Here is a 22,977-nt window from a genome sequence, read left to right on the forward strand (position 1 = left end):
ATATATGTATGTATATATATAAACAGCAATGCATTTTTCAAAATCTTTTCATAAATATTTTGCCTAATGATAATAATGATTCGTATTTTTTTGAAACGTTGTTCCTGCCTCTTCATCGATATTAACAAATTCATTAGTTATCGAAACCAATGCTTCCGAATTCGCAATTGTTTTCGAAACTTTGCTTAAGTAGTCACTCCTATATGAACTTTCATCAATATTTTGATTTTGTCTTTTACTATGGTGGCGACTACATAAGTTAAAGCATGTTTTTTGAGTTATTTCATTATTTTCTATTTTATTTTCTGACTCAATAACTGTATTATTGCAAGATTGATAGCAATTATCACAAGAGTCTTTATTATTTGCGCAGTCTGATTGATTTGAATTTGGTGAGGATGAAGGTTCATATTTGCGGGGCCGACCCCGAGATAAATGGCGTCTTTTAATGAACTCGTTATCATCAACCATCCAAAAAGAGCCGAAGTCATCTTCGTAACGTACAAAACATTTATGTAGTGACAAATTTGTTCGAATAGCATTCTATAGTTCCATGCAATTATATTATTGTAAAATTAACAAATATAAGAACATATTAATTTGAAATGAATAAAGTATTGGTACATTCATTAATTATGGAATAAAATATTTATATTTTTTTCTCCATAGCTATAGTATTTTGCAATAAGATAAATAGGTTGAATTTATTAAAGCATAAGACAAAATTTTTCACAGCATTCACTTTTTAACTGAAGCGTTTGGACAAGGAGCCATGTAAGTAAGTGTCGCAATGAGTAAGCTAAGTAAAAACGAACTCTCCGACTGTATTCCAACGTTAAAATATGGATATATTATCTGAGCTGAAGGCCTGTATTCCTAATTTTGTAATTAATTAATTAATCCATAGCCAATCAAATATAGGTTGTATTAAGTCGCATAAAAAAAAAAAAAAAAAATATTAATGATAAAGTAATATCAGTAACCATAGAGCACATAGACCGGATACGCAGTGTAAAGCCTTTTGCACAGTTCTTTTTTTTAGCATTAAAGCCCCAGATTATTTCTTATTTGCTCGGTTCCTTTTATGTTCGAGCTACGAAAATATGCGAAAGCACAATCATTTCACTTCATGTGCTCGACCGAGATGGTCGTCTCTTGAACAAAAGATGCCTCTATGCTCAAGTTTTTGTCTTGCTCTCTCTCTCTCTCTCTCTCTCTCTCTGCTCTCTCAAATGCTTCTATGCTCAATTTGGCGTAAAAAAAAATAACTTATGTGTGTTTTTCCCTCTCTCCTTTGGGCTTCTTTTGAGCCTTAATTTTCATACTCATTTACGTAAGTGAATTAGTATATTGGTTTTGTGCAATGTCCGTCTTGCTGTCCGTCCGTCTGTCCGTCCGTCCTTCTGTCCGTATGAATGCAATCTATTTCGGCGTTATTGAAGCATTTGCATATGCATTTTCCGATATGCCAGAAATCATGTTAGTTGAAGAGCTAGAAAGCTGAAATTTGGTATGTAGGTCCGCGTCGACCACCCTAGATCACGAGCTATGGCGGATATATCTCCGCCCATTGGGGGCGTGGCAAATTGGATAAAGCTGTATCTCCAAGAGTTTTACAGCTAGAGTGCTGAAATTTTGCACGTCAGCTAATGTTATGATTCTATAATGTCTAAAAATAAAATTATAAGTCTACGCCCATTAGGGGCGTGGCAAATCGGACCTGAAGGTATAGTGATTTTTTAAATTCTGCTATATTTTGGACACTATTGATGCCAGAGACCTCAAATTTTGTATATATAGTCGGGCTGATCATCCAAGACCAAAAAGCTCTGTCCGATATATGTCCGCCCACAGGGGGCGTGGCAAACCGTAAAAGTTTATATCTAGAATAGCTAGAAGCTTCAAATTTAAATAGTTAAGTTACCAGTAACCTCCTCTATCGATGACCCAAAAATAATTTTTACGCCTCTTTAGGGGCGTGGCATTCGACAAATACCCTGTAATTTGCACATTTTTTGAGGGTAAGCATTCAAATTTTATAGTTAGGGTATTGTTATCACGTTCTAAGAACTGACCAAACATGAGGTGTCTACGCTCAGTAGGGGCGTGGTACAGTATTTGAGCGAAACTTAACTACTAAATTGTTGATGGGATGTGAATGACTTCCACAGTCGGTAACGCTCGACTGCAACGTTCTTACTTGTTTTAAATTCATAACTCTTTGCGGTCCCTGGTTTTTACGCCGCCCGTATACCACGCTTTCTCCTGCCCTCGGTCCCTCGGGCTCCACTTGTAAGGTTACATTTATTACGGCCGAGGCTAGATCTCGGTCTCACAAGGGCCAGAACTTACAAGAAAATTTATTAAGTTCTACGGCACACAGAATCGGAAAGGGGGGGGACAGTTTTAAGCTTACGCGCTACAAAGCCTAGTTGCTACAAAACCTAAAACTACCAATGGAAACTTAATAAATATGCAACAATGCCTCACGAAATATAAATGAAACCTTATTATCCAACTTCCGCACTACAAAAGGCTGCTTGCTATGGCGCGAGCAGACAACGCAATGCCAGGCGGTTCGAGGGCATGAAGCGAAATGATTGTGCTTTAAACGTAAGGAGCCGAGCAAGTTGTCTGGGGCTTCAATGCTAAAAAAAGTGCAAAAACTCTTTATACTATGTGTCCGGCCTTTGTGCTGTACGGCTAGTGGTAGTATGCAGTTAAAGAAATTTTTGATAATTTGATGTTAATTACAAATAACAGGTAAACGAACGGACATTTATTACGTTATATACGTTATGATTCTTATAAGGCTTGGCTTAAAGACTAGACGAGCGGACAAAGCACAATTGCAAAGAAATTACGTACACTCAGTACTCTATTAAGGCGCTGTCAGTCAAAAATTACGAAACCGGTTATTAATATTTCTTTCAATATATGAAAATTATAAGATTTTCGTTATAAAAGCTTTCCTGGCTGGCAAGAAAAGGGTTGTATGTCATAAAAATAATCCCTTAATTTTTAGGAAAATTGCAGGAAATTTTTCGATATGCCAGCCTCAAAGAGGCATAATAATTAATTCTAGGTCATCAGCAGAGGCGATTATTAGTAATTCAACTATAACTTTTTTTCTATACTCATTCACGAAAGTGAATTTCGGCGCTATTAAAGCTAGGAATACTCCTGTATATCTCAGATTTATAAAGTGCTAAAATTTTCGCGATGTGCCCACTAGGGTCGTGACAAATCGGAAAATGCATTTTCCGATTAACAAGAAATCACATTAGTTGAAGAGCTAGAAGCTATGGTAGATCAACGCCCATTGGGGCCGTGACAAATAGGATAAAACTGTATCTCCTGGAGTCGTAAAGATAGAATGTTAATATTTTGCACATGAGCTAATGATATGATTCTATAAAGACTGATGAAAATATTACATGTCTACGGCCACTAGGGGCGTGGTAAATCGGCAAACCTGACGAACGTATACACTTGACTATGATGGTGTTTAGTTTCGTATTGATCTTTATATAGGTTTATAGACCCAGACTCATGCATATTTTTAACCTTAAATCTGGTGCGTCTATTGCTGAGTGTGCAAGGATCAGCATTGGTATATTACATATTCTTATCTTATCGCTATGTTTGTAAGCCTTCGCGTTGGTCTATTAGCTATTCTTATCCTATCGCTGAGTTTGTAAGGCTCTGCGCTCGTTTCTAACGTAATTTGACTATTTATAGAGTCCGTACATGTGACCCTTATCTTTTCCCAGCGCACTACTTGCTATTCGTTGAGTGCGTCGGAATTATGTGTACGATCTTGGTATATTCATCTGTTCATGTCTCAACAACTTGTTTTATATTTGTAGGATCAGAAGCGTTTTTCTGTTCAGCATGAGTTTCAGAGTATGGGGGTGCTATTCTACTAAACAAATGAGTCGTATATTAAATTCAGCGTATCGAGTGTAAGGAGAGTTGCACAATGCAAGAGCGACAAGTAATTATGCAGGTCCCAAATATAAATTCAAATTAATGAGTGAATTCGGCCCAACATACCGGCCCCCTTGAATAACGGAGTAGAGGAAGAATCACTATTTTGTGAACTAGTCTTCGGATTATGCCTTTGGTAGTGCAGACATCTTCAAGTCGTACTCGTTGATCTCGTTCATAGATTGTAACTTTAATGCGACACATTATACAGTTCGGAGAAGGTATGTTGTCCTCATGTATGAGAAACATGTCACCAATAGAGATACTGGATGATAGTTTGATCCACTTGGAGCGTACGTTCAGCTCATTGAAGGAGTCTGCTAGCGTCGCCAAAGTTTGATACCATTGTTTGATACCTGTCTTCAAACGCTAGCGGTCTAAAGATTTCTTCTATATTGTGTTCAGGCAATGCTCGCAAGGAGTGGAAGGTAGATATCAGAGCACCCAAGTCGCATCAATCTGATGATAGTGGAGTGAGCAGGAGCGAGTTGAGAAGGGTTTCTACTTATGCTGTGATTATGGCCAATTCCTCAAACGTGCAGCGGGCATTCATTAGGCTGTGCGTCATGAGTCCCTTGGCGCTTTTAACTGCCGCCTCCCAGAGGCCGCCAAAGTGGTGTGCTCTGAAACGAAAGTTTATGAATTCACTTGTGCAAAAACTAATAATTGATTGTTAATTTTCTTGCTTGAACAATTAGTTCCGTAGATCATTTAATTGATTGCTTGATCCAGTGAAATTCGTGGCGTTGTCTAAATTATATCCATAGGCAATCCTCGTCGTGCAATCATGTGCCCTAAAGCGGGTATGAAAGTATCCGTTGAGAGGTCAGATACCACCTCGCTAGGCACAGCCTTGGTGGCAATATATACTAATGTAAGCCGAAGGTAGACGCTAATGAATGCGTAGGTAGACGCTGACTGGTCCGCAAAAGTCAACTCCACAGTGAGCGAAAGGTCTCGATGGAGTTAATCGCTCTACAGGCAGATCTTCTGAAGATAGAGCGAGCCAGGTTTCGAGCATTTACGATCCAGAATTGAAGACGAATTAGTGCAAGAGGTGCCGAACCTCTGGTGCATTTGCCAATTCGAGACGGCCGCCAATCTTCAGTAGTAGGTATCCGTCTGTAATCTGTACAAATTGATTTCGAAATTTTATGTAACTTGAATTTCATCTGCGAAGTGTTGTTGCTGCAGATCACAAACGCACGTTGTAGCTCTTGAGGTGATGGCGAGGTCGTAGACAGCTCAACGGGTTTCGGAAGCGCGTGTATGAAGCGCAGCATCCAAGCAACAATTCGCAAACAGTCTATGCAACTGCAACTCTTTGGTGTTCGGCTGCATACAGAATCGAGGTCTTGTCAGCGACTCAACTGAAGTAAGCGATGCAGCAAACAATTTCCAAGCTAGGTAAAGTGTTTGTAGCACAGACTCATCCCATTGCAATTTGAGTATCCACAGCTCCTCCTGATCTTTGCTGTCACAATGACTGGCGCTAGAGGCGCTCACGACAGTCCACCAGGACTTGCCTGAACATTTTCACAACATCGGCAGTCAATGCATATTTGTAAGACCGAAGGCGTATCAAAAGCGTAAATAGATCCGTCTGAATAGTTGGTCCAATCACTAACAAGTCATTGAGTGATCGTTGTGATAAAGTTCGATTTGAGGAATCGAAAACAACTCTAAGCTTCGCTGAAGTGCTATTTGGCTTAAAGACGCAGTGATGTGGTATGCGATTGTGTGGGTCGACTAGCCTTCTGTATATTCAGCCTTTATCTGAGGATTGCGATTTAAGCGCCGTTTCAGTCACTCGACTCTCAGCCTTAAATGTCGATGGGCATCTTGAAATCCTCCAAACGTAACTTGATTATGGCCGAAGTGCCAAACTTGATGTTTGTGTGTTATTCGCCAACGCTGCAGATTCCCAATTTGGCAAGCGTAGGGATTTTTCTAACTGATAATCTGATATGAAGTGAGCAAGAATCCAATAGAGCACTACCAATCCTGTAGTTTCCAGATGCATCCATGACCTCGACTATGACCGTTGCTAGAATGATTTGGTCAGTAGTTCGTGTATGTATGTTTGAATACTGCAACGTGAAACTCGATGTTCTGAATAAAGACAAAGAGGACATGAGTGAGTTGAACAATTAAAAGACAAACCATGTCGCGTGGCTTCGTGGTTTGCTTGCAATCGCAGTTCGAAACTGGCTCAATTCTTACTTACCGCGTGATTCCAAATATTGGCAATGCCTCTCAACTACCTTTATACACGAATCCCACGTAGGCAACTTGGAATAATCTAATTATTCGTTCCATTTGCGCTTAGATTCCATGTCCATCTTATCTATGACAATGGCTATTAACATTGTCTGTGCGATATGTGCCTATTGATTTTAGCGAGTTGTCCAATGCTGTAGAGTTGTCAATCGATTTTCGAGACTATTTGACCTTGACATACTCTTGAGCATAAACAACAACGAGATATTGTCCAAGAACACTAATGTTGGATTGTCGTAGCGTTGATTCAAACGATCAAGTGCTTTTCGGAAGTTTTCAGGTGTGATCTGAAATGCCTTCACCGATTCTAATGTTGCTCCTTTTAAGCAGCTGATCAGCTGATTAAAATTTCCAAGCGACACTTTAGTTCAGATTGAATTGGCGCAGATTTCCCTTCTCTTAGTTTGGGATCGAAGACATTACGAATGCCGCTAATATTATGGCAACTGAGCGTGCAAAATATAAGGCGATGAGTTTCACTCAACTGAGCGCGTATAATGTCAAGCAGGAAGAAGGGCAATGCCTGCGACGAATTTCATGCCTTTATGTTATGCAGCGCAGTTTGTGCGTATGTATGTAAGCGCCTTTTTGTGAGCAGCTTCACTTATGTATTTCTACTTTGACGAATATGATTTATGAACGATGTCACGGCGGAAAGCAAATATATGCACAGCAATACCTTTTATGCTGGAACACTCCCGCTTATGTACATATGTATGCAGAATGTATATGTACCTGCGATGTACGGAGCTTTGAACAACACTGCTCCACGTAGGGCGCCAAAAATGTAGGATCAGAAGCGTATTTCTGTCCAGCACGAGTTTCAGAGTACGGGGATGCTATTCTTCTAAACAAATGAGCCGTTCTTTCGTAGAGTTCTTGATATAGACTAAAATATAAAACGTATGAGCAAGCACACTTTGCCTAATGTTCGGCGAATGAGTGTAAGTAAGGAGAGTTGTACAATGCAAGAGTGACAATTGATTAGGGTGGTCCCAAATATAAAAATATAGGTATTAAATTCAAATTAAATGTGAGGGAATTTGGCCCAACATTATTTATGATTACATCTATCGAATCTAGCTTATGTCCAATAATCTTTCTGGAAGATTTCTTTTTATTATATCTTATTATATTATTATATCTCATAGCATTGGAATCATGTTGATTATATTCTTTGCTTATCTGCAATATAGTATGAGATTTGGCTGGAAATAGTTATTGATATGAAATTTTGCATCCCCTCGTGCGGTCGGGCGTCAATAACACGACTGTATAATCGGACGAATCTGGCTGTCGATTCAAATCATGATTCATCTTTCGACCTTGTCGGGAGCGCCTGGGTAGGGGGTACCTTGAACCCATAAAAGTATTCAAGTAATTCAAGAAAACCAATTCCTGTAAGATTAAGGTGGGAAAATATTATCTATTTAATGTAATGTTATCGAACCCCCAATGAAATATGTTATGTAAAGGAAACAATATACAAATATTTTATTAATTTATGATATTTATAGTTTTAGCATATATATCATATATCAAATTGTTCCGAACCCCAAAACATATATGTATGTATATATATAAACAGCAATGCATTTTTCAAAATCTTTTCATAAATATTTTGCCTAATGATAATAATGATTCGTATTTTTTTGAAACGTTGTTCCTGCCTCTTCATCGATATTAACAAATTCATTAGTTATCGAAACCAATGCTTCCGAATTCGCAATTGTTTTCGAAACTTTGCTTAAGTAGTCACTCCTATATGAACTTTCATCAATATTTTGATTTTGTCTTTTACTATGGTGGCGACTACATAAGTTAAAGCATGTTTTTTGAGTTATTTCATTATTTTCTATTTTATTTTCTGACTCAATAACTGTATTATTGCAAGATTGATAGCAATTATCACAAGAGTCTTTATTATTTGCGCAGTCTGATTGATTTGAATTTGGTGAGGATGAAGGTTCATATTTGCGGGGCCGACCCCGAGATAAATGGCGTCTTTTAATGAACTCGTTATCATCAACCATCCAAAAAGAGCCGAAGTCATCTTCGTAACGTACAAAACATTTATGTAGTGACAAATTTGTTCGAATAGCATTCTATAGTTCCATGCAATTATATTATTGTAAAATTAACAAATATAAGAACATATTAATTTGAAATGAATAAAGTATTGGTACATTCATTAATTATGGAATAAAATATTTATATTTTTTTCTCCATAGCTATAGTATTTTGCAATAAGATAAATAGGTTGAATTTATTAAAGCATAAGACAAAATTTTTCACAGCATTCACTTTTTAACTGAAGCGTTTGGACAAGGAGCCATGTAAGTAAGTGTCGCAATGAGTAAGCTAAGTAAAAACGAACTCTCCGACTGTATTCCAACGTTAAAATATGGATATATTATCTGAGCTGAAGGCCTGTATTCCTAATTTTGTAATTAATTAATTAATCCATAGCCAATCAAATATAGGTTGTATTAAGTCGCATATAAAAAAAAAAAAAAAATATTAATGATAAAGTAATATCAGTAACCATAGAGCACATAGACCGGATACGCAGTGTAAAGCCTTTTGCACAGTTCTTTTTTTTAGCATTAAAGCCCCAGATTATTTCTTATTTGCTCGGTTCCTTTTATGTTCGAGCTACGAAAATATGCGAAAGCACAATCATTTCACTTCATGTGCTCGACCGAGATGGTCGTCTCTTGAACAAAAGATGCCTCTATGCTCAAGTTTTTGTCTTGCTCTCTCTCTCTCTCTCTCTCTCTCTGCTCTCTCAAATGCTTCTATGCTCAATTTGGCGTAAAAAAAATAACTTATGTGTGTTTTTCCCTCTCTCCTTTGGGCTTCTTTTGAGCCTTAATTTTCATACTCATTTACGTAAGTGAATTAGTATATTGGTTTTGTGCAATGTCCGTCTTGCTGTCCGTCCGTCTGTCCGTCCGTCCTTCTGTCCGTATGAATGCAATCTATTTCGGCGTTATTGAAGCATTTGCATATGCATTTTCCGATATGCCAGAAATCATGTTAGTTGAAGAGCTAGAAAGCTGAAATTTGGTATGTAGGTCCGCGTCGACCACCCTAGATCACGAGCTATGGCGGATATATCTCCGCCCATTGGGGGCGTGGCAAATTGGATAAAGCTGTATCTCCAAGAGTTTTACAGCTAGAGTGCTGAAATTTTGCACGTCAGCTAATGTTATGATTCTATAATGTCTAAAAATAAAATTATAAGTCTACGCCCATTAGGGGCGTGGCAAATCGGACCTGAAGGTATAGTGATTTTTTAAATTCTGCTATATTTTGGACACTATTGATGCCAGAGACCTCAAATTTTGTATATATAGTCGGGCTGATCATCCAAGACCAAAAAGCTCTGTCCGATATATGTCCGCCCACAGGGGGCGTGGCAAACCGTAAAAGTTTATATCTAGAATAGCTAGAAGCTTCAAATTTAAATAGTTAAGTTACCAGTAACCTCCTCTATCGATGACCCAAAAATAATTTTTACGCCTCTTTAGGGGCGTGGCATTCGACAAATACCCTGTAATTTGCACATTTTTTGAGGGTAAGCATTCAAATTTTATAGTTAGGGTATTGTTATCACGTTCTAAGAACTGACCAAACATGAGGTGTCTACGCTCAGTAGGGGCGTGGTACAGTATTTGAGCGAAACTTAACTACTAAATTGTTGATGGGATGTGAATGACTTCCACAGTCGGTAACGCTCGACTGCAACGTTCTTACTTGTTTTAAATTCATAACTCTTTGCGGTCCCTGGTTTTTACGCCGCCCGTATACCACGCTTTCTCCTGCCCTCGGTCCCTCGGGCTCCACTTGTAAGGTTACATTTATTACGGCCGAGGCTAGATCTCGGTCTCACAAGGGCCAGAACTTACAAGAAAATTTATTAAGTTCTACGGCACACAGAATCGGAAAGGGGGGGACAGTTTTAAGCTTACGCGCTACAAAGCCTAGTTGCTACAAAACCTAAAACTACCAATGGAAACTTAATAAATATGCAACAATGCCTCACGAAATATAAATGAAACCTTATTATCCAACTTCCGCACTACAAAAAGGCTGCTTGCTATGGCGCGAGCAGACAACGCAATGCCAGGCGGTTCGAGGGCATGAAGCGAAATGATTGTGCTTTAAACGTAAGGAGCCGAGCAAGTTGTCTGGGGCTTCAATGCTAAAAAAAGTGCAAAAACTCTTTATACTATGTGTCCGGCCTTTGTGCTGTACGGCTAGTGGTAGTATGCAGTTAAAGAAATTTTTGATAATTTGATGTTAATTACAAATAACAGGTAAACGAACGGACATTTATTACGTTATATACGTTATGATTCTTATAAGGCTTGGCTTAAAGACTAGACGAGCGGACAAAGCACAATTGCAAAGAAATTACGTACACTCAGTACTCTATTAAGGCGCTGTCAGTCAAAAATTACGAAACCGGTTATTAATATTTCTTTCAATATATGAAAATTATAAGATTTTCGTTATAAAGCTTTCCATGACCATGACCATCCATGACCTCGACTATGACCGTTGCTAGAATGATTTGGTCAGTAGTTCGTGTATGTATGTTTGAATACTGCAACGTGAAACTCGATGTTCTGAATAAAGACAAAGAGGACATGAGTGAGTTGAACAATTAAAAGACAAACCATGTCGCGTGGCTTCGTGGTTTGCTTGCAATCGCAGTTCGAAACTGGCTCAATTCGTACTTACCGCGTGATTCCAAATATTGGCAATGCCTCTCAACTACCTTTATACACGAATCCCACGTAGGCAACTTGGAATAATCTAATTATTCGTTCCATTTGCGCTTAGATTCCATGTCCATCTTATCTATGACAATGGCTATTAACATTGTCTGTGCGATATGTGCCTATTGATTTTAGCGAGTTGTCCAATGCTGTAGAGTTGTCAATCGATTTTCGAGACTATTTGACCTTGACATACTCTTGAGCATAAACAACAACGAGATATTGTCCAAGAACACTAATGTTGGATTGTCGTAGCGTTGATTCAAACGATCAAGTGCTTTTCGGAAATTTTCAGGTGTGATCTGAAATGCCTTCACCGATTCTAATGTTGCTCCTTTTAAGCAGCTGATCAGCTGATTAAAATTTCCAAGCGACACTTTAGTTCAGATTGAATTGGCGCAGATTTCCCTTCTCTTAGTTTGGGATCGAAGACATTACGAATGCCGCTAATATTATGGCAACTGAGCGTGCAAAATATAAGGCGATGAGTTTCACTCAACTGAGCGCGTATAATGTCAAGCAGGAAGAAGGGCAATGCCTGCGACGAATTTCATGCCTTTATGTTATGCAGCGCAGTTTGTGCGTATGTATGTAAGCGCCTTTTTGTGAGCAGCTTCACTTATGTATTTCTACTTTGACGAATATGATTTATGAACGATGTCACGGCGGAAAGCAAATATATGCACAGCAATACCTTTTATGCTGGAACACTCCCGCTTATGTACATATGTATGCAGAATGTATATGTACCTGCGATGTACGGAGCTTTGAACAACACTGCTCCACGTAGGGCGCCAAAAATGTAGGATCAGAAGCGTATTTCTGTCCAGCACGAGTTTCAGAGTACGGGGATGCTATTCTTCTAAACAAATGAGCCGTTCTTTCGTAGAGTTCTTGATATAGACTAAAATATAAAACGTATGAGCAAGCACACTTTGCCTAATGTTCGGCGAATGAGTGTAAGTAAGGAGAGTTGTACAATGCAAGAGTGACAATTGATTAGGGTGGTCCCAAATATAAAAATATAGGTATTAAATTCAAATTAAATGTGAGGGAATTTGGCCCAACATTATTTATGATTACATCTATCGAATCTAGCTTATGTCCAATAATCTTTCTGGAAGATTTCTTTTTATTATATCTTATTATATTATTATATCTCATAGCATTGGAATCATGTTGATTATATTCTTTGCTTATCTGCAATATAGTATGAGATTTGGCTGGAAATAGTTATTGATATGAAATTTTGCATCCCCTCGTGCGGTCGGGCGTCAATAACACGACTGTATAATCGGACGAATCTGGCTGTCGATTCAAATCATGATTCATCTTTCGACCTTGTCGGGAGCGCCTGGGTAGGGGGTACCTTGAACCCATAAAAGTATTCAAGTAATTCAAGAAAACCAATTCCTGTAAGATTAAGGTGGGAAAATATTATCTATTTAATGTAATGTTATCGAACCCCCAATGAAATATGTTATGTAAAGGAAACAATATACAAATATTTTATTAATTTATGATATTTATAGTTTTAGCATATATATCATATATCAAATTGTGCCGAACCCCAAAACATATATGTATGTATATATATAAACAGCAATGCATTTTTCAAAATCTTTTCATAAATATTTTGCCTAATGATAATAATGATTCGTATTTTTTTGAAACGTTGTTCCTGCCTCTTCATCGATATTAACAAATTCATTAGTTATCGAAACCAATGCTTCCGAATTCGCAATTGTTTTCGAAACTTTGCTTAAGTAGTCACTCCTATATGAACTTTCATCAATATTTTGATTTTGTCTTTTACTATGGTGGCGACTACATAAGTTAAAGCATGTTTTTTGAGTTATTTCATTATTTTCTATTTTATTTTCTGACTCAATAACTGTATTATTGCAAGATTGATAGCAATTATCACAAGAGTCTTTATTATTAGCGCAGTCTGATTGATTTGAATTTGGTGAGGATGAAGGTTCATATTTGCGGGGCCGACCCCGAGATAAATGGCGTCTTTTAATGAACTCGTTATCATCAACCATCCAAAAAGAGCCGAAGTCATCTTCGTAACGTACAAAACATTTATGTAGTGACAAATTTGTTCGAATAGCATTCTATAGTTCCATGCAATTATATTATTGTAAAATTAACAAATATAAGAACATATTAATTTGAAATGAATAAAGTATTGGTACATTCATTAATTATGGAATAAAATATTTATATTTTTTTCTCCATAGCTATAGTATTTTGCAATAAGATAAATAGGTTGAATTTATTAAAGCATAAGACAAAATTTTTCACAGCATTCACTTTTTAACTGAAGCGTTTGGACAAGGAGCCATGTAAGTAAGTGTCGCAATGAGTAAGCTAAGTAAAAACGAACTCTCCGACTGTATTCCAACGTTAAAATATGGATATATTATCTGAGCTGAAGGCCTGTATTCCTAATTTTGTAATTAATTAATTAATCCATAGCCAATCAAATATAGGTTGTATTAAGTCGCATATAAAAAAAAAAAAAAAATATTAATGATAAAGTAATATCAGTAACCATAGAGCACATAGACCGGATACGCAGTGTAAAGCCTTTTGCACAGTTCTTTTTTTTAGCATTAAAGCCCCAGATTATTTCTTATTTGCTCGGTTCCTTTTATGTTCGAGCTACGAAAATATGCGAAAGCACAATCATTTCACTTCATGTGCTCGACCGAGATGGTCGTCTCTTGAACAAAAGATGCCTCTATGCTCAAGTTTTTGTCTTGCTCTCTCTCTCTCTCTCTCTCTCTCTCTCTGCTCTCTCAAATGCTTCTATGCTCAATTTGGCGTAAAAAAAAATAACTTATGTGTGTTTTTCCCTCTCTCCTTTGGGCTTCTTTTGAGCCTTAATTTTCATACTCATTTACGTAAGTGAATTAGTATATTGGTTTTGTGCAATGTCCGTCTTGCTGTCCGTCCGTCTGTCCGTCCGTCCTTCTGTCCGTATGAATGCAATCTATTTCGGCGTTATTGAAGCATTTGCATATGCATTTTCCGATATGCCAGAAATCATGTTAGTTGAAGAGCTAGAAAGCTGAAATTTGGTATGTAGGTCCGCGTCGACCACCCTAGATCACGAGCTATGGCGGATATATCTCCGCCCATTGGGGGCGTGGCAAATTGGATAAAGCTGTATCTCCAAGAGTTTTACAGCTAGAGTGCTGAAATTTTGCACGTCAGCTAACGCTATGATTCTATAATGTCTAAAAATAAAATTATAAGTCTACGCCCATTAGGGGCGTGGCAAATCGGACCTGAAGGTATAGTGATTTTTTAAATTCTGCTATATTTTGGACACTATTGATGCCAGAGACCTCAAATTTTGTATATATAATCGGGCTGATCATCCAAGACCAAAAAGCTCTGTCCGATATATGTCCGCCCACAGGGGGCGTGGCAAACCGTAAAAGTTTATATCTAGAATAGCTAGAAGCTTCAAATTTAAATAGTTAAGTTACCAGTAACCTCCTCTATCGATGACCCAAAAATAATTTTTACGCCTCTTTAGGGGCGTGGCATTCGACAAATACCCTGTAATTTGCACATTTTTTGAGGGTAAGCATTCAAATTTTATAGTTAGGGTATTGTTATCACGTTCTAAGAACTGACCAAACATGAGGTGTCTACGCTCAGTAGGGGCGTGGTACAGTATTTGAGCGAAACTTAACTACTAAATTGTTGATGGGATGTGAATGACTTCCACAGTCGGTAACGCTCGACTGCAACGTTCTTACTTGTTTTAAATTCATAACTCTTTGCGGTCCCTGGTTTTTACGCCGCCCGTATACCACGCTTTCTCCTGCCCTCGGTCCCTCGGGCTCCACTTGTAAGGTTACATTTATTACGGCCGAGGCTAGATCTCGGTCTCACAAGGGCCAGAACTTACAAGAAAATTTATTAAGTTCTACGGCACACAGAATCGGAAAGGGGGGGACAGTTTTAAGCTTACGCGCTACAAAGCCTAGTTGCTACAAAACCTAAAACTACCAATGGAAACTTAATAAATATGCAACAATGCCTCACGAAATATAAATGAAACCTTATTATCCAACTTCCGCACTACAAAAGGCTGCTTGCTATGGCGCGAGCAGACAACGCAATGCCAGGCGGTTCGAGGGCATGAAGCGAAATGATTGTGCTTTAAACGTAAGGAGCCGAGCAAGTTGTCTGGGGCTTCAATGCTAAAAAAAGTGCAAAAACTCTTTATACTATGTGTCCGGCCTTTGTGCTGTACGGCTAGTGGTAGTATGCAGTTAAAGAAATTTTTGATAATTTGATGTTAATTACAAATAACAGGTAAACGAACGGACATTTATTACGTTATATACGTTATGATTCTTATAAGGCTTGGCTTAAAGACTAGACGAGCGGACAAAGCACAATTGCAAAGAAATTACGTACACTCAGTACTCTATTAAGGCGCTGTCAGTCAAAAATTACGAAACCGGTTATTAATATTTCTTTCAATATATGAAAATTATAAGATTTTCGTTATAAAGCTTTCCTGGCTGGCAAGAAAAGGGTTGTATGTCATAAAAATAATCCCTTAATTTTTAGGAAAATTGCAGGAAATTTTTCGATATGCCAGCCTCAAAGAGGCATAATAATTAATTCTAGGTCATCAGCAGAGGCGATTATTAGTAATTCAACTATAACTTTTTTTCTATACTCATTCACGAAAGTGAATTTCGGCGCTATTAAAGCTAGGAATACTCCTGTATATCTCAGATTTATAAAGTGCTAAAATTTTCGCGATGTGCCCACTAGGGTCGTGACAAATCGGAAAATGCATTTTCCGATTAACAAGAAATCACATTAGTTGAAGAGCTAGAAGCTATGGTAGATCAACGCCCATTGGGGCCGTGACAAATAGGATAAAACTGTATCTCCTGGAGTCGTAAAGATAGAATGTTAATATTTTGCACATGAGCTAATGATATGATTCTATAAAGACTGATGAAAATATTACATGTCTACGGCCACTAGGGGCGTGGTAAATCGGCAAACCTGACGAACGTATACACTTGACTATGATGGTGTTTAGTTTCGTATTGATCTTTATATAGGTTTATAGACCCAGACTCATGCATATTTTTAACCTTAAATCTGGTGCGTCTATTGCTGAGTGTGCAAGGATCAGCATTGGTATATTACATATTCTTATCTTATCGCTATGTTTGTAAGCCTTCGCGTTGGTCTATTAGCTATTCTTATATTATCGCTGAGGCTGTAAGGCTCTGCGCTCGTTTCTAACATAATTTGACTCTGGGGTTTCAAAGGTTAGTGTTCATTTGTCATTTATAGAGTCCGTACATGTGACCCTTATATTTTCCCAGTGCACTACCTGCCAGTCATTGAGCACATCGGAGGCATGTATACCATCTTCGTATACTCAACCATTCTACAAATTATTCTTCGTGGTCTCTCTTAATAAGCAAAAGTGCAAACGGCAAATCCTAAACAGACTAATTTAAAGTGATTATCGCACTGACGTGCGAGATTCTTACATAGTGATTAATAAACTTTCCATTGCTATTACGTTAAAGGCGATCAAAATATAAGCGACGACTATTTCGATTGTCTTAAAAGGAGCCATTAGCACGTGGCATAACAACGCTATTTGAACTAAATACAGAAACTACTACTGTTATAGATATAAAAGAACTAGAAGAGATGGAGGATATAATAATGGACAAACGTATAGGTATTAAAAGAACGAGAGAAAAAAATATTATTTTTAATTGTTCTATAAATTACAAAATATTAGTATTCATCATTTAGGTAAAGTTTTGCAAACGAAGTAAAAATATCCTTGGATATATATGACGTACACCAAAATAAATTTAAAGTTATACGTATCTAGCTTTATTGGTTTTCGAGATCCCTGCACGAACGGAGAGGCGAATCTAAAATAAGGCATATGTATACTATTTGGGGTCTTCGTACATACGCCCTTCTCCAAAGCATAATACCCTACAATTCCATTATCGATGAGTTCAGGGTATAACAAATCGATATTGCGAACTAACAGATCTACATAACCCTTCGAAGAAGTGATATTCCAATCATTCTACCCTTTTTAATGCATACACACTCACGTACTAATACAAGCATACAAGTATATAAGTTCCTTTTTTATATAGGAGGCAAAGTGGGCGTGGTTTAACAAAAATCAAATTATTGATTATAGTCGATAAAATGAGATAGGATGAATTATCGAATATATATAATGAACTTGTACTGCTTATGGTACACACGAGTATGTATTCGTTTATACAATCGTACAGACACCCGATCAGGCACCCCAGATCAATTCAACTTGTCCTCTTGATTAAGAATATATGTATATGTACTTTATAGAGTCTCCCACGTCTCCCTAATGGAACAGGCAGGCAGAGGAGCGGACGCGCAGACGGAAATTGCATTTACAATTTAAAATCTAGCATACGCAAAGGCAGACGGTCGGACGGGCAGACGGACGGACGAATGAGCGCACAGACGGACAGGGCTAGTTCAAGTCATCTAGTCATCCTGATAAAAAAATATATATGTAACTATCCCAACAACATTACACCCTGATTTCTAATTTTCAATAGATTTAGGGTATAATATGAAAAAAAAAACTTCTAGTCAGAGATCTTCTGAACTCTGCAAACAAATCATTTTAAATCATTCAGCATTTGCATGCATAAATTCAAAAACACATGCACACAGGCATTCATACAAATTTCAACAAGTGAAAATACCCTTCAAAGAGGCGTTTTTGATGTAAGCTTTAAAAATTGGGGCAAATTGCGCGTGGTATCCATTTTTGCTTTCGACATTTATACAGCAAATACAAATTATTTAGGTCTATGTGATGGCGGCGTTCATACGATCGGACAGGCGGACTTGTAGACGAAAGTGGTTCGATAAACTCGGCTCGTTATTTTAATTAAGAATATATATATGTAGGATTTTGATTTATTTGGTATTAAAAGTCAATTTCACGATTTTCTCTTAATTACAAACTATCATGAGTCTCACAATAAATGTCTACAATTTATATTATATTAATTAGATTATAGTATTATATAGATTGATTTTAGTTACACTTATATTATTTAATTAATAATTACGCGAACGTGATCCTTTCAGGCGATCCCCATCACCTCCCGCGATCTCCATTCTACTTCTACTTTCTTTCCTTACTTTCAACTGCACGTCTTCTCTACTTTGCGACTGCATTACAGCTGCTCTGTACTACGGCTACATCACAAAGGACGACTCTTGCTCTAGTTCAAAGCTTGCGTTCACTCCGAACTACTCTGCGGCTCATCTGCCAGGGATGTTGTAACTTTTAGCACTAACCAAATAACATATAGATGAGCCATATGGATCAAACTGTTTCAACGACGAACAAATGCGCTGAAAAGACCAGACAACTTCGTATTTACTCGGCTCGGTCTTTTGAGGCTCAAGCAGTGAAAATAAGGCACGACAAAATCAGTGCGCTACGACCGCTGCCACGAAATGCACACGTTCCCAAATGAAGTACGGTTATGCGCTCTTTTTCCCTTACTCACTCTCTCCCTCTCTTTATGCTCTCTATCTCTATGGTCTCTCAAAGAGCAGCAGCGCACAGACATTGAAAATTGTTCGCGACGATCCCAGCTCTATCCTTTTGAGTGAGGGGTATACCAAAATCATAAAAGCGTTTGTCACGCCCATGCAAACAAAATGTAAGCGTTTTGATGGTTATTCGTGGGAAGGGTATGAAAGCGTTGATGCGCATAAAGAATATGATTTCGCGACAGGCAAGCACACACACACTTGCAGTCTCTGGAAACATGTGTGAGCATTTGTGGCCTGTGTACGCAACTCTTGCTGCCTGTGCAAATTGTCAAGCCCAAAATTTACCGTTGGTCGGTCTTGTGAACTGAGCACATACATATGCATATGGATGGGATGATAATTGTCTGGCGATTCAGTAGTTTTTTAAATTTGTATGGTTTGATTTGTAGAGTGAAAGTCAAATGAGCCTTTATGACTTAATCAGTAATTTTGGCAATAAATATGTATCATTTCGACATGTGTATTTCATTTCCACTTGAAGTTTTTATGGTCCACTAGCCAATATATTGCAAAGCATTTAATAAACTTATTAGTGTACCCCGATCAAATTTGTTCGGTCTAAATTTGAATAAAATATGTAATTATAATTATATACAATAATAGTTTTTATCAATACACGCATTTATAAACATGATTAGATATAATAGTATATAAATGTACGTAAATATGTATGTACATATACATCTGTGTGAATTGGATATGGCAGTCCGTAAGACCAAGCAACCAGCGGCAAAATGATCTTTATTGCCAAAATTACTGATTAAGTCATAAAGGCTCATTTGACAGTCACTCTACAAATCAAACCATACAAAATTAAACAAGTAAGAAGACTCTAGTCGAGACTGCTCGACTAGGAGATACCCCGAACCCTCCAATCTGAAATTCTAATCACTCTGCACTTATTTTAGACACACATACATACACACGAACGTATCAGAACGCGCTCTGCTAACTGCGCAATAAGCAGCGATTGCGCTTGGGCTGCGCTGCATTGTGGGCAATATTTTAAGAATTTTTTTGTTGAATAATTTAATTCCTAGACGTACAATCTTAATAAAACTTTCAGAATATAATTATAATCTTCAAATGTATGTACATTCCAAAGCACAAGTCTCTAGTACTTGAAGTACGCCTTTTACAAAGGTGAGGGTGAGGGGGTTGATATAGAAGTGGGGGTAAATTTACAAAAAAAATCAATATTATATAAAATGCATATAAGTATACATTTAAAATTTGGAAGCTCTAGCTCTAAAGGTGTAGAAGATATAATTAAATACCTAGCTTTCGATAAGGTTTTTAATCGATAATAAAATATCGGGAGTAGTTATCGATATAAAGAAAAAAACTTGATATGCGCGTTCCCATATTTTCGTAGCCCGCACCTAAAAGTGAGGAGCCCAGCAAATACGAAGTGGTCTGGGAACTAATGCTCGAAAAACAAGTAAGAAAGCTCTAGTCGAGACTGCTCGACTACGAGATCCCCTGAACCCTTGGAGCAATAGATATTTCAATAATTTTTCGCGTCTTTCAGCTTACACAAGAAACACGCACACACACACACACGGACGTACGCACACACAGGCATACATACACACACACGCATACAGACACAAACGCATACACACACTCACATACACAAACACATACATACACATACACAAACACATACACACACATACACACACATACACAAACACATACACACACAAGCACCCACGCATAAACACGCATGGGCTGCAGTATGCGTTTACTATGAGAACTTAATTCTTTAATAACTTTTTTTATGGACGTACGATCTTCATGAAACTTTAAGATTATGATTATATCATGAATATGCATGTAATTGCTAAAGCACAAGTCTCTAGTATTTGAAATACGCTTTTTACAAAAGTGAGGGTGGGGGGTGTATTTAGAGGTGGGGGTACATTTTAACAAAAACCGAAATTGTATAAATTGCATATAAGCATACATTAAAAATTTGGAGACTCTAGCAATAAAGGTGTAGAAGATTTATTTTTATAACTGTTTTTCGATAAGGGTTTTTATCGATAAAAAAAAGATCGGGATGAGTTATCGATTTTTAATGATAAACTTGATATGCGCGCTGTAATTACGGACATTTAAAAAAAAATTTAAAGTCTCTAGCTCTTATATCTTCTGAAATCGACGCGTTCATACATACGGACAGACGGACAGACGGACGGACGGACAGACGGACAGACAGACGGACAGGGCCAAATCAACTCAGCTCGTCGCCCTGATCAAGAAAATATATATACTTTGTGGGGTCTGCCACGCCTACTTCTGCCTGTTACATACATTTCAACAAAACCATTATACCCTGATTTCCCATTGAAAATGGGTTCAGGGTATAAAAACTACTGAATCGCCAGTAATTATCATCCCATCCATATGCATTTGTATGTGCTCAGTTCACGAGACCGACCAACGGTAAATTTTGGGCTTGACAATTTACACAGGCAGCAAGAGTTGCGTACACAGGCCACAAATGCTCACACATGTTTCCAGAGACTGCAAGTGTGTGTGTGCTTGCCTGTCGCGAAATCATATTCTTTATGCGCATCAATGCTTTCATACCCTTCCCACGAATAACCATCAAAACGCTTACATTTTGTTTGCATGAGCGTGACAAACGCTTTTATGATTTCGGTATACCCTTCACTCAAAAGGAAAGAGCTGGGATCGTCGCGAACAATTTTCAATGTCTGTGCGCTGCTGCTATTTGAGAGACCATAGGGATAGTGAGCATAAAGAGAGGGAGAGAGTGAGTAAGGGAAAAAGAGCGCATAACCGTACATCATTTGGGAACGTGTGCATTTCGTGCCTTACTTTCACTGCTTGAGCCTCAAAAGACCGAGCCGAGCAAATACGAAGTTGTCTGATCTCTTCAGCGCATTTTTTCGTCGTTGAAAAAATTTGTTCTAGATGTCTAGTATATGTGTTCTCTGGTTAGTGCTTTTAGGAATCCCACATATATATGCATACTTTATAGGGTGTTCCATGCCTCCCTCTGACTGTTACATACATTTTCACAAAAACATATCTGGACTTCCCAATTTCAATGGGTTAATGGATTTAATCTTGTAATGGGTGTAGTTTTATCTTATATTTTTCTTCTCAAGCTTTCAGAAAATATTATGTAATGGTAGTTTTTAACCACTTTTATTATAAATACGTATGAAAGCTGCAGTCGAGACTGTTTGACTATGAGATTTCCTGAACACATCAATGAACTGATATTGTAAGCACATTTCTTTTATAACCACATATACAAACACATGCACACGTCCATCAAAATAAACGCATAAGCTGCCTTAGGCTGGAGTGCGCTCTAAAAACTGATTTTTTGATAAGCTCTTTATGCGTATGGTGCACAGAGTGAACGAGCATTTGTAGCTTAAGAGATCTATATGCTTGTACAGACGATCGGACAATTGCACCATTCCCATTTTCAATGAGTTTAGGGTATATAATACATAAATATGTAGTAATGAACTTAGTATTTGTTTACATTCATTGTACTACAATGCAATCAAACATCACTAATCAAATTGATAAGAATAAAATAATGCGCTTGATTGGAGTAGAGCTTTTTTTTTTTTTTAAATGTATATATGTACATGTATATTTGAATATGTTTATACTGTGCAATTTATAGAAAAATTATTAACTAGAGAAAAGCATATATGATGAAAAGTTACGAATGTCCCACATACCCAAAGTTTAAAGCTATATAAAAATTATTATCCATTGAATTTTTCACTCCTGCTAAATTACTAGCAGCAGCCGTTGTACGTTGTGGCCGTCTTTTATAGAATTCTATTTCATCTACAGTCCATACAGCGCCTTTTACATTCTCAACACGCATGAAGCATTTATGCAGAGACAGATTGTGACGTACTGCATTCTAAAGTTATTTATATGGTTAAGTTAAATCAATTAATTATTTAGTTAAATTTGAATTAAAATTAGTTTAGGGCAGCGACTGGTTTTAGTCTACAGTGTGGTCTATATTATAAGGATTTATTTGTTCAATTAATGTTTGAAGATGGACTATCTTAATCAAATTTACACTCAAATGTGTATTTTTGCCAAAGCACAAGTCGCTGCTATGTGAAACACACTTTTTCAAATTTCTTCAATATTTTGTATTCAGCTCATGGACCTAGTAAATCTAAAGTCTCTAGGTCGGACAATTTTCAAATTAATAATATCATTTTTAAAATTTTTTTATTATTTA

At 37.4% G+C, this 22,977-nt stretch overlaps 1 protein-coding gene across 18 annotated transcripts in view; it reads right to left on the reverse strand.

Moving 5' to 3' along the window:
* LOC6572007 (forkhead box protein P1) overlaps positions 1 to 22,977 on the reverse strand; it is a 106,362-nt gene that overhangs the window by 3,673 nt on the left and 79,712 nt on the right. For 3 of the 18 annotated variants that reach the window (XM_044007860.1, XM_044007862.1, XM_044007861.1), the window contains exons 8-9: positions 11,808 to 12,470; positions 7,006 to 7,668 (exon numbers count right to left, since the gene is read on the reverse strand). In XM_044007860.1, the coding sequence (XP_043863795.1) occupies positions 12,291 to 12,470 (180 nt within the window). In that variant the 3' untranslated portion in view covers positions 7,006 to 7,668; positions 11,808 to 12,290. Of the gene's footprint in view, positions 1 to 4,159; positions 6,103 to 6,217; positions 7,669 to 10,822; positions 12,471 to 12,648; positions 13,178 to 22,407; positions 22,645 to 22,977 lie in introns of those variants that run through there. The other 15 variants (XM_044007870.1, XM_044007869.1, XM_044007867.1 and 12 more) reach the window with 10 other exon arrangements.

This window comes from Drosophila mojavensis, unplaced genomic scaffold, assembly GCF_018153725.1.
Source record: "Drosophila mojavensis isolate 15081-1352.22 unplaced genomic scaffold, ASM1815372v1 contig_19, whole genome shotgun sequence".
Lineage (NCBI taxonomy): Eukaryota > Metazoa > Arthropoda > Insecta > Diptera > Drosophilidae > Drosophila > Drosophila mojavensis.